The 12984-nt window shown below is 47.4% G+C and overlaps 1 protein-coding gene across 3 annotated transcripts in view; it reads left to right on the top strand.

Moving 5' to 3' along the window:
* Positions 1 to 12984, top strand: part of LOC117361428 (TGF-beta receptor type-2-like) — a 145448-nt gene that overhangs the window by 98496 nt on the left and 33968 nt on the right. For all 3 annotated transcript variants that reach the window (XM_033946746.1, XM_033946743.1, XM_033946744.1), the window contains one exon: positions 7247 to 7397. Coding sequence is in view for 2 of the 3 variants with exons in the window: in XM_033946743.1 (XP_033802634.1) it covers positions 7247 to 7397 (151 nt within the window). In the remaining variant the exon portion in view is untranslated. The remainder of the gene's footprint in view (positions 1 to 7246; positions 7398 to 12984) is intronic.

Raw genomic sequence — 12984 nt, 5'->3', positions numbered from 1 at the left:
TAATGAAACATAATGATATTGCTTGCTTTTTTTTTTTTTTTTTTTTTTTTTTTGGTGGAATGAAGGCAAGACACTACCGAACAGCCGGACTTGTGGATGTTTCAATTGTTCTCTACTATTGGACCTTTCCATATTGAAGTCCTTGTTGATATCGACTCCTGACACAGGCATTTGTGCTGAGACCCGGCCCATGTTGGGTCTTCCAATAGAGAGAACCTTTGTCCCATTCATTGAGGCCTTTGGTGCTTTTCGTTTGTTTGCTTCCTTGCTGGGTACTGTGATTCCCTCTCCTCTTTGCCGTGTTCATTGCTGAGGTCAAAACATTTTTTTCAATTTCATTTTATGAGGAAAAAAACCTAAGATGTAAGTAAGAGTGTGGTATAACTTCATAAAGATTATGGAATGTTGGCCTCAGTATAAACAGGATGAACAGTCCAAAAAGAGAAGAGCAGTCCAGGTCTTCAAATCAACGGGAATTTATTGATAATCATACATGAGTCAAAACATGACTTGACTCACAAAGACATGACTTGGCACGACATTGGCCATGTTTCGGCTAAAAAGCCTGGCACAATGAATATGCGTTAACTTGATTTGTATGCTCTGCCTCCATTATATGTAAATTTCTTTCATGTATATTCATTGTGGATATCCTGAAAACCTGACTGGCAAGGTGGTACTCCAGGACTGAGCTAAGAAACACTGCCTTAGACAGTTAAGTGCTGAATTAACTGGACAAATACTGACTCTGCCCCCATAATAGTCAATTCTGAGTTGGGCACATGACATCCTAAAATAGAAATATTTCTATTTTCACTCTTGTGAGGCCTGAATAGTTAAAAATAAAACACTCCATGTCAATAAAAACATGTTCCATAGCATTCTTCAATAAAATGACCATATTGTATAAATAGTGAGTAATGCTCACAGGGAAAAATGGCTGAAAAAGTTTTGCTCATGGCAGTTCAGTCCGTAGAGTGAACTATGATTACCTGAACTTATTTATAAGAACATAAAAATAGCCCTTCTGGATCAGACCAATGGTCCATCTAGCCCAGGGGTGTCAAAGTCCCTCCTCGAGGGTCGCAATACAGTTGGGTTTTCAGGATTTCCACAATGAATATGCATGAGATCTATTTGCATGCACTGCTTTCATTGTATGCTAATAGATCTCATGCATATTCATTGGGGAAATCCTGAAACCCCGACTAGATTGTGGCCCTCAAGGAGGGACTTTGACACCCCTGATCTAGCCCATCCTCTAGTGGCCAATCCATGTCACATATTGGCAAACCCCCCAAAAGTAGCAACATTCCAGAACCCCAAGAAGTATCAAGATTCCATGCAGAATCTCAAAGAATAGCAAGATTCCGGAATCCCAAAGAGTAACAAGATTCTAGAACCCCAAAGAGTAGCAACATTCCATACAGAATCTTGAAGAACAGCAAGATTCCGGAATCCCAGAGAGTAACAAGATTCTAGAACCCCCAAAGAGTAGCAACATTCCATGCTACCGATCCAGGGCAAGCAGTGGCTTCCCTATGTTTTTCTCAATAGCAGATTATGGACTTTTCCTCCATGAACTTGTCCAAACCTTTCTTAAAACCAACTATGTTGCATATGGCAATAGTCATTTCTATCATTGCTGTGGATAGTCTGTCCATAAACAACTGTACACACTGTGACACTTCAGTATGAACAAATGCCATTGTTGCCCCCACAATACAGGGTACATTTTGGGGAAATGGTCAGATACTGAGGGTCACTCTGATTTAGAGCAGGTAGACATTAATAGGATAGAGGTGCTGAGACCAGCCCCAATCTAAATGCCTCTTGATAGATATCTGAGGGACATGCTTTTGGTCTAGTTTATCTTCTCTTGTTCTTCTTGATCTAGTTCTTTTTCTCTTTTCTTTTTGTATTTTACCGCCTCTCACAGATGGTCTCTGGTTTCCGTCCTCAGGACCTACAGCTGTCTCTATGTGCAAAGCCTGCTTTAAGGCAGGCATGGAGCCAGGGGCATCCCAAGCCAGAATCACACCCTTGCGACACGCTCCCTTGCACCCTCTTCCCACCCACTGTTCCGTGACCACTGCAGGAGCGATAATGGACGGAGAATGATTTTTGTGCACCCGTGTCTCTTATGCGCTATGCGGCCACACCGTTCACACGGCCCTTGGGATGGCCCTCCCAGCAGCAAGAGGACTGAGCCACGAGGGGAAAAAGAACTCTGCATGCTTAGTTCAGTGTATGTGTGCTATTTTTGTCATGGCTTCTCGCTAAGCAATTCACAGACCCCCGTTAAGGCACAGAAATGAGACAAAATTACATCAGCGTCCACTTCAGTGCTTATAATTAAATGTATTTCAGGAAAGGCTGAAACTGTGTATTTTAGTGCACTGCAGTTCCAAGTGTTAGAACAGTGGCGGAGTTTTGCGGTTCAGCAGGCACGCTCAACGTTCACACATGTAGGGAGAGTATGTTTTACGACAGCCTGCGTGCTAAAAAATGCCGTGCAAGGTATCTTTTTCAGCAAATGTATGCTAAACATTTACCGCAGGTTTTCATGCACAGACTCCAGACATGGGCTCACCAAAGTACTGGCAGCCATTTTGTAAGAGCAGATGCATCCGGTGGCGTAGCGAGGGCAGTGGTGCCCCTCCCCCACCCTCATCTCCACCCCCCTGCCACACGTGTGCCCCTTCCCTTCTCCCGCACCTCTAGTTGCTCACCGCTGCAAGCAGCAAGAGCTTCCAACGTATTCCTCGTGACCCTGTCGTCTCTCCCGCTGAAATCACTTTCATAGGCGTGGCACCCGGAAGTGACATCAGCGGGAGAGATGATGCGGTCGCAAGGAGCAAGTTAATGTTGCTTGCGCGTGGCAAGGGGAGGAGTGGGAAGAGGCGAGGGCAGAGAGGAGAAGGGGTGCTGGTACCCCCACCAACATGGCACCCAGAGCGGATCGCCCCCCTCCCTTACTACGCTACTGGATGCATCTGAGTAATGTGACTATTTTATGGTGTTTTAAAGGTAGTGTTTCATTTAGTGGAAGGGTCATCCATTATCAAGAGTGGCGCAACTCCCGAGGCAGACCCGAAACACAGCTCGCGTTGAATCACTTTATCGAATAAAGACTTTTGCATTGAACATTTGGTCTCCCCCACCCCCACCCCTTTTACAAAAGCACGGAAGAGGTTTTTGGCGCCGCTGGCACGCTAAATGCTCTGCGCTGCTCCAGTATTCATAGGAACCATTGCAGCAGAGCAGAACATTCCGTGTGCCTGCCAGCGCTAAAAACCTCTTCTGCGCTTCTGTAAATGGTGGAGGGGGGGAGAGGGGTTGGTTTCCTCAAGTATTCTTTCTGCCATCAGTGGACAGTCATCTCTGCTGTTTTGCTTCTGTGTTTTTCTGCCGAGATTTTTGTCCTTCTTGATTTTGCTTATAAAATAAGAACCCTTGACTTGTGCTGACCTTTGGATCTGCCATGACATCGATTCAGTAGTCAGTTTTTAACAGGATGCTCTTATTATCAATATTTAAATCTTAGCCAAACTGGGAACGTTTTTCTTGCTCTATTTTGGTACCCGAGTGCAGAAAATATTATGCCAGAGGTCTTGTTTTCGATTTCTGAAAATAAAGAGCAAAGAAAGGAGACGCCCTAGTGTGTGCATGTTTGTTTAACTTTCTGGCTGGCTGTAGCTGAGCTCTACGTGTTTATCTTACGACAGTAATCACGCACGTCTCAAGTGTGCTCAGCTGCACTCCCCGTCCCTCACATATTGTGAGGGTAATTTCTTAACAAGGTGCCTAGGTTAACAGGGCAGGAAGACACCAATTTTTAGCCCATTTTATAAAGATACATAGAGGCCCATGCTTCTTTGCACCTAGATTAAATTTTTTTAAAAAAATTCTTTATTCCTTTTTAATTGTTCAACAAGTGTACAAGAAAAAAAGAACCATACATAGTCTCATAAACAACACTTGAAAAATCCATCAAGTCAAATAACAATTGTATATATATAAACCCCTAACCCTCCCTCCCAACATTATTTTTCTTTATTCATTTTTAGATTGTAAACAATTTTTATTGACATGAAAAACCCGCAGAAGTGAGAACAACAAATGCCTGCACAAAAGAAACAGAGGCAACATCTGCATAAGCAAATACAACATGATACAAAACATGCGTCAAGTATACACACCCAAACCCCCCCCCCCAACTGCCCCATGTTCCCTCTACCCACAAACCCCACCCACCAGCTCCCCCCTTCCCCCCCTTCTTTATTCATTTTCAACCTCTCCTCAAGTGTACAAGAATCATAAGAACAACGCTTATTTTAAAAATTTCTTTCCTGCCCAATACCTAAGCAGGTTACAGCTGAACATACATAATTCATCAACAGACAGAAACAAAAGCAGTATCACACATCATCTCTCTCTCCGACTAGAAAGTGCCAGATGCAGGTCATTCTCTCTTCTTCCCAAAGTACTGGAATCAGCTGCCTCCTAACATCAGATTCCTTGAGGCATTTTTGAGCTTTAGAAAAGCAATAAAAACCTACCTACTACTACTATAGCTTATCACTTATATAGCGCTGAAAGGGGTTCTCAGCTCTGTACATTTTGACATTTATAGACGGTCCCTTCTCGGAAGAGCTTACAATCTAATTTGGACAGACAGACATGACATATAGGGTTGGGGATGCAGAACCCGAGGTGACAGGAGTTAGGAGTCAAAAGCACTATCAAAGAGGTGGGCTTTTAAACGGGCCTTGAACACTGCCAGAGACGGAGCCCGCCATAAGGATTTGGGCAGCTTGTTCCAAGCATAAGGCACAGTAAGACAGAAGAAATGAAGTCTGGAGTTGGCAGAGAAGGAGAAGGACACAGATAGGAGGAACTTACCAGCTGAGTGGAGCTCATGGGGGATGGGGGGATCATAGGGAGAGATAAGAGAGATAGGGGCAGCTGAGTGAGTGCATATGCCATGTTACCCAGTTCCAGACTCATCACCTGACTTCTCAAGACAAGCTAGCATTCAGACTGTTGCTCCCAAACCATTCTTAACAGATGTTCAACTGACTTTCTCCCTGTGCACTCACCGAGGGCCGGATTCTGTATGCCACCTAAGTGGCTTTTGAGAGTCACGCATAGGCATCCTATATGGAATCATGTCTGTCCTGATGGACAGACACCTAACCCTCCTAACCACCCTGATTCTCTAACCGAAGTCCATGTCACAATGGCTCCTAAAAAAAAAGGTATATGACCCTAACAATATACTTCCTGACCCCCCCCCCCTCCCTCCATGTATAACAATCACAAAGGAACAGTGTGGGTGGTGAAAGCGCCAGTGAGAGATGAACATACTAAGTATCACAGGTTGGAATTTCTCACTCCAAGCGAGAAAGGGAGCCTCGATTTCCTGGAAATGAGACAGCCTATTTCTACGAAGGGCAGTTAATTTAGACATCAAAGCTATATGGTTAACTCTCTCAAGGACACTGTCCAAAAGGGGTAGCTCTCGCTTTGTCCAGGCGGTCACCACTACGAGGCGGCTGGCCGTCACTATTAATGTTTCTTAAAGGTATTCTGAAGGCAAAAAAAAAAAAGGGTTACAGCACATAAGCACATAAGCATGGCCTCTGCCGAGTCAGACCATAGGTCCATCATGCCCAGCAGTCCGCTCCCGCGGCGGCCCCCCAGGTCAATGACCTGTAGTGATCTATTACTCAAGAGCATTTTGTCTTGTATAGTAACCCTCTAATTGTACCCCTGGATTCCCTTACTCCTCAGGAATTCGTCCAATCCCTTTTTGAAACCCAAAACCGTACTCTGCTCTACCACCCCCTCTGGAAGCGCATTCCAGGTGTCCACCACCCTCTGGGTAAAGAAGAACTTCCTAGCATTTGTTCTAAAACTATCTCCCTTCAATTTTTTTGAGTGTCCTCTAGTTCTTGTTGCCCCCGCCAGTCTGAAAAATCTGTCTCTCTCTACCTTCACTATACCCTTCATGATCTTATAAGTTTCTATCATATCCCCTCTAAGTCTCCTCTTTTCTAGGGAAAAGAGCCCCAACTTCTCCAGCCTCTCAGCATACGAGAGGTTTTCCATGCCCTTTATCATTTTTGTCGCTCTTCTCTGGACCCTCTCGAGTATCGCCATATCTTTCTTTAGGTACGGCGACCAGTACTGGACGCAGTACTCCAGATGCGGTCGCACCATTGCCCTGTACAGCGGGAGGATAACTTCCTTGGTTCTGGTAGTGATACCTTTTTTGATAATGCCCAACATTCTGTTCGCCTTTTTTGAGGCCGCTGCGCATTGTGCTGCCGGTTTCATTGTTTTATCCACCAAAACCCCCAAGTCCTTTTCTAGGTTGCCTTTTCCCAATGTCATCCCCCCCATCATGTAGTTGTACATCAGGTTCCCTTTCCCTATGTGCATAACTTTACATTTCTCCACATTAAAACTCATCTGCCATTTATCTGCCCACTCACTCAGTTTGTCCAGATCCCTTTGGAGTTTTTTACATTCCTCTACAGATCTAACCTTACCGGAGAGTTTTGTGTCATCCGCAAATTTTATAACTTCACACTTTGTCCCTGTTTCCAAGTCATTAATAAATATATTGAAATTGTATACATGTGACAATCTGGTTTGGTAACACTTAGGGTGAAGTTATCAACATGGACTACTGTTGGGATGGATTATTTTACCACTAACTCAAACTGTTCTATGCCAAGAGACTAGTTACTAATAACCAGGGTTAACTGTGAAATAACAATTCCTAGCGGTAGCCCACAGTGAGAATTTCTCTTAACTGATTCGCCTTTTGCCCTATGTGTCTGTCACAATTAGGTTGTAAGCTCTATCGGGCAGGGACTCTTATCGGGTAGCGCTACAGAAATAATAAATTGCTGTTGTTAACTGGCAATGCCTTCATTATATAAACTGTGCTGTAATTTAAAAGGTTTGTTCCCCCCCTCCAAAAAAAAAAAGTTCAGTAAATAAAATTAATAAGCAAACACACTTGAAACCCACACAGTGAACTCCAGCTCTCCTTCAGGATAAATTTCTGTGTCTCAGACTCAGACACATGTTATTTTTCAAGAGGGAAAAAATATGAGGTGCCAACGGAGTCAAAACAGAAATGTCACAGAAAAGTATCTCGAGAGGGGGGGGGGGGGGAGACATGTCATAAATCCTGCAAGTCCATGTTGCACTTTTCTGCTTTGTTTTGCAGTACTTCAGGTTTGGGCACGTAGGAATCTAAAGACCAATGTGTGCAAATGGTGCGACCACACGCAACCAGTGTGCGAGGGCAAGGTCTGCCACAGTAACTGCTCCCTGAGCTCCTACTGCGAGAAACCTGAGGAAATCTGCGTGACCATATGGTAAGCAAAAGCCGTTCACTTATCTCATTATAGAACAACGCAGGACTAATGGCTGGCTTGGGGCTCCGGGTAGTGGGGTGAAAACCAGGGAAACTGGGGCTGCCATGTTGGATTCTGCAACTATGGGGCTCATTTTCAAACAAGAAAACCATCCCCAAAAAGTGGCATAAAAGGGCAGATGGCCATTTATTCTTGCTCTGGATAGATTTCTACGTTGGTGGTCTGCAGTACGTCTAAATCTCAAGGGGGCCATGTTAGAAGTGTGGTTTGGGTGGTACTAGGGTGGGCTGATGATCCGGATGTTTTCCTGCAATAATCAAACTTTTTTGAAAATGTTCAGGGCACTGTTTGGGGGCTGCGAACTGTTTTAACAACAAATAAATGCCAAAAGGTTGCCAAAACTGACCAGATGACCACTGGAGGGATGACGGCATGACCCCCCACACTCCCCCAGTGGTCACTGACCCCCCTCCCCTAACCTCAAGAAGCTGTGAAAGAAACAGTACATACCAGTCTATATGATAGCTGTAGATGTTATTAAGAACATAAGAATTGCCGCTGCTGGGTCAGACCAGTGGTCCATCGTGCCCAGCAGTCCGTTCACACGGCGGCCCTTTGGTCAAAGACCAGTGCCCTAACTAAGACTAACCTTACCTGCCTACGTTCCAGTTCAGCAGGAACTTGTCCAACTTTGTCTTGAATCCCTGGAGGGTGTTTTCCCCTTTAACAGACTCCGGAAGAGCGTTCCAGTTTTCTACCACTCTCTGGGTGAAGAAGAACTTCCTTACGTTTGTACGGAATCTATTCCCTTTTAACTTTAGAGAGTGGCCTCTCGTTCTCTCTACCTTGGAGAGGGTGAACAACCAGGCTTTATCTACTAAGTCTATTCCCTTCATTATCTTGAATGTTTCGATCATGTCGAGCATGGGTCAAAGTAGACCAACCAGCAAGCGGGTTCCTGGAGTAGTCTAGCAGGCAATGTAGTCCACCATAGAGATGGTATCTCAGGCCCATATCCCACACTAACTGGAATATGTGAGCCTTCCAAAACCCACCCAAATTTCACTGTACCTTAATATAGATGACATTTGCAGGTATAAGGGCTATTTGTATAGTTTACTGTTGGGTCCAGTAGGTTTTGGGTGGGTTTTGGAGGGCTTACCATACACTATAAGGAGGTTATGGTGAGATGTGTATCTGGGCTTTTCTATGTGAAGTTGGGAGCCTGCTCTAAAAACCACTTCAGTGGTTTTGTAAAAAAAGGGGGGAAGGGGTAAATGACTTGACCAGGGTCACAAGGAACAGCATGGGATTTAAACCCACAATCTCAGAGCAGTGGCGTACCAAGGGGGGGCGGGAGGGGCGGTCCACCCTGGGTGCCAGCCCTGAGGGGGTGCTCCCGGCCTTGCCGTTCATTTCCCCCCCCCCCACCCCCGAAGGACCGCTCGCCCCACTGACCTTCCTGCACCACCTGTGAAGCAGCCCGCAGCAGGATCGGGACATCAGCGATCCCTGAGCTGCTTGGGCGCTGCTTCCTGCGCCGCGGTCCCGCCCCTCCTCTGACGTCAGAGGAGGGGCAGGACCGCGGCGCAGGAAGCAGCGCCTAAGCAGTGCAGGGATCGCTGATGTCGCGATTCTGCTGCGGCTGTTTCATAGGTGGTGCAGGAAGGTCAGTGGGGCGAGCGGTCCTTCGGGGGTGGGGGGGATTGAACTGCAAGGTCGGGAGCATAGGTAGTGCTGCTTCATAGGTGGTGCGGGGAGGCCAGGGGGCGAGCGGTCCTTCGGGGTGGGGCGAACGGGCAGGCAGGCAGGCTTTCAAGGGGGGACAGACCTTCAAGGGGGGGGACAGGCAGGCCTTCAAGGGGGAGGGACAGGCCTTCAAAGGGGGGGGCAGGCAGGCCTTCAAGGGGGGAACAGGTCTACAAGGGGGTGGGATAGGCCTACAAGGGGGTGGGACAGGCCTTCAAGGGGGGGACAGGCCTTCGGGGGGGTGCAGGCCTTCAAGGGGGTGCAGGCCTTCAAGGGGGGGACAGGCCTTCAAGGGGGGGACAGGCAGGCAGGCCTTCAAGGGGGGGACAGGCCTACAAGGGGGGGGCAGGCCTACAAGGGGGTGGGACAGGCCTTCAAGGGGGGTGCAGGCCTTCAGGGGGGTGCAGGCCTTCGGGGGGTGCAGGCCTTTGGGGGGGTGCAGACCTTCAAGGGGGTGGACAGGCCTTCAAGGGGGGGACAGGCAGGCAGGCCTTCAAGGGGGGGACAGGCCTACAAGGGGGTGGGACAGGCCTTCAAGGGGGATGCAGGCCTTCAAGGTGGGACAGGCAGACCTTTAAGGGGGGACAGGCCTTTGGGGGGGACCCTGGTTTAGAAGTACACGGAGGGAAGGGGGTGTTCAAAGAGACGTGCATATGCCAAACTTTGGGGGGGGGAGGAAGAAATAATGGGTCTGAAAATAGAGGAGAGGGAGAGAGATGATGGACCATGGGATTTAGGGAGGGAAGGAACAGAAAGGGAGAGAAATTGGACACAAGGGATGGTGTGGAGGAGGGATAGAGATACTGGATAGGAGGGTAATTGGGAAAAGAAAGGGAGAGATGGTGGACTCTGGGATGGTGGGGAAGGAGGGAGAGATGCCGGATGAAAGGGTAGTTAAGAAAAGGTGGATCTGTGGAGGGAGATGAAAAAAAGGAAAGATACCAGACTTCCTGGGGAGGGAAGGGAAATGGAAAGGGAGGACAGAGTTGGCAGATGGATGGTTAGCATGCAGAAAGAAGAAAGAAGGCGACCCTGGCAAGCAAGTTATCAGAAGAAAACCAGAGCCTTGGACCAACAAGATTTGAAATATAACCAGAGAACAAAAGGTAGAAAAATTAATTTTATTTTCTGTTTTGTGATTATAATATGTCAGATTTGAAATGTGTATCCTGCCAGAGCTGGTGTTGGACTGCAAACGTGAGCTAGGATTTAACAGAGAGAGGAAAAGTCCTTTTTGTTTCTTTATTTTATTTACACCACAGCGCCAGTGTGGTTAGGAGAAGCCAAAGGGGTGAAAAAGCTATAAAACCCACCAGGAGTTTTGAAAAAAATCACCCAACTGGGCAGGAAAATCGAATTGAAAAACCAATTCAATAGGCTGAATTGAATCGAAATTTTTTTTCCTGAATCTGGCAGCATTAGTTTGTGCTACTGTCTTAGACTTTAGGACCTGGGATTGGGGAGAGATGGCATCCTCAGTACTTTATAATGCAAGTGAAACGAGGATTTGGTCAGACTTTTGAAGGGTCTGCAGAAAAAAAATATTGTATAGGCCGGGGACATGAGACAGCAGGAAATGGGAACTTTTCTTCCTTCTATTTTTGTGAATGGAAAGGCTGAGGATGTCAGAGAGTTCAGTTAAAATATGTGCTTTATAAGAAAATATAATAATGTGTTTTATAAAGTTTATAGCATAGCTGGCCTACCCAGTGAGGTGTTCCTAGTGGTAGTGATGGCAGCGTGTCAATGTATTGAGAGGAAGAGGTGGTCTGGGAAATTTTGCTGAGCAAACTCCAGGCCCATTTCCACCCCCCAGTTAGTCCATTCCACTCAACTGGTTCACACACTGAGTGGGTCTTTGGGTGTTGTTTTGGGATCTCTTCCAGTGGTTTATCAGTATCTCCTTCTGGTCCAAGGAAGGAAACTTTGTTATCCTTAGCATTGACCTACAGAATATGTTTGTAACAGCGCTGCTTGTGTGGCATTAGGCTATGTAGTGATCGAAAGAAAAAAACAGACCTTTGCACATTTTTGCACTATATGGTGGGTGTATGAGGAGATTCACATTTCCTGCACAGCTAAATCCATGTGAAGTTACCTTGTGCTGAATTTGACATCTAGCAAGGTCTCTGTTTGAAAGGAAAGATCTAAACTTAAAAATGAAGTCGCCAGAAGTTATGGTAAAAGCAGATAGTGTAGCTAGTTTTAAGAAAGATTTGGACAAATTCCTGGAGGAAAAGTCCATAATCTGTTATTAAGACATGGGGGAAGTGTCTGCTTGCCCTGGATTGGTAGCATGGAATGTTGCTACTCTTTGGGTTTTGACCAGGTATTAGTGTCCTGGATTGGCTACCATGAGAATGGGCTACTGGGCATGATAGACCATTGGTCTGACCCAGTTAGGCTATTCTTATGTTATGTTCTCATCTGTAGGGGCCTTTGTTTTCACTTCTTATTTTAATGTATTTTTTTTTCTGGGAACTTATCAGTGTTTTTTATAATGGGAACAAAAATGGAAGAGAATTAATGTGTGTAGGATGAGGGGGTAACTAATTTCTTCAGCTAAATAATTCAATCCACTTCAAACAGACATAGGAGAACTCACGCACCATTCACACTAGAGAGCTGCACGGGAACGGGGACAACGGGAATCCCGCGGGACCCGCGGGTTCCCCCTTCGGGTCACGGGGATCCCGTGGGGACGCCCCCTAGGGTCGTGGGGATCCCATGGGGACGCCTCCGAGGGTCGCGGGGCTCCTGCGGGGCTGGATGTACTCAGTCGCGCGGCTCTTCTTCTCCCTACCTTCTCTGCTTGCAGTACAGAGCCGAACGGAAGTCTTCCCGACGTCAGCGCTGACGTCGGAGGGGAGGGAGGGCTTAAACAAAGCTTAAACAAAGCCCTCCCTCCCTCCGACGTCAGCGCTGACGTCGGGAAGACTTCCGTTCGGCTCTGTGCTGCAGGCAGGGCAGGTAAGGAGAAGGAGAGTAGCCTCGCGGTTCGAGTGGCTACCAAGGGAGGGGGGCGGTCCGCCCCGCCCCGCCCCGCCCCGGTTGCAGCACAGCCGGCCAGGTCCCCTTACTTTTGTGGCACTTCCCCGACCGACCGATAACAGCCCGGGTCCGACAATCCTCCCTGCCCTGTAGCCGCGAATCTAAATTACCTTCTTACAACAGCTGTAAGAAGGTAATTTAGATTTGCGGTTAAGGGCAGGGAGGTTTGTGGACCGGGGCTGTTGTTGGTCGGTCGGGGAAGTGCCACAAAAGTAAGGGGACCTGGCCGGCTGTGCTGCACCCGGGGCGGTAGAGGAGGGGGGGGAGAAGGACGCTGAAAGGCCATGGTGAAGACAGGAGGAGGGGGGAAGGACTTTGAAAGCACTTGAAGACAGAGGAGGGAGAAGGACGCTGAAAGCACATGGGGGAATACAAAGGGGTGGAGAAGGATGCTGAAAGGCCATGGGAAGGGCGGGGCGGGGGGGGGGAAGGACTCTGAAAGCACTTGTGGAAGACAGAGGGGGGAGAAGGATGCTGAAAGCACATGGGGAAGACAGAGAGGGAGAAGGACGCTGAAAGGACATGGGGAAGATGGGGGGGGAGAAGGACACTGAAAGGAAATGAGGAAGAGAGAGTAGGGAGAAGACGTTGGCAGGGAAGAAGACAGATGCCAGACTATGGGGGGAGCGGAGAGAAGAAGATGGGTGCCAGACCAATTTGGAAGGGGGAAGAAAGGGAGAGGCACAGTAACAGAGCAAATGGAAGAAGCAGAAGGAAGAGAGACAGTGGATGCAAGGAATTGAATGAGAACATGAGGAAAGCAGAAACCAGGCAACAAAGGTAGGAA

This window comes from Geotrypetes seraphini, chromosome 5 (assembly GCF_902459505.1).
Source record: "Geotrypetes seraphini chromosome 5, aGeoSer1.1, whole genome shotgun sequence".
In the NCBI taxonomy this organism is placed as follows: Eukaryota; Metazoa; Chordata; class Amphibia; order Gymnophiona; family Dermophiidae; genus Geotrypetes; species Geotrypetes seraphini.
The sequence above is the reverse complement of the archived record's forward strand: the minus strand, read 5'-3'. Positions and strand labels throughout refer to the sequence as shown.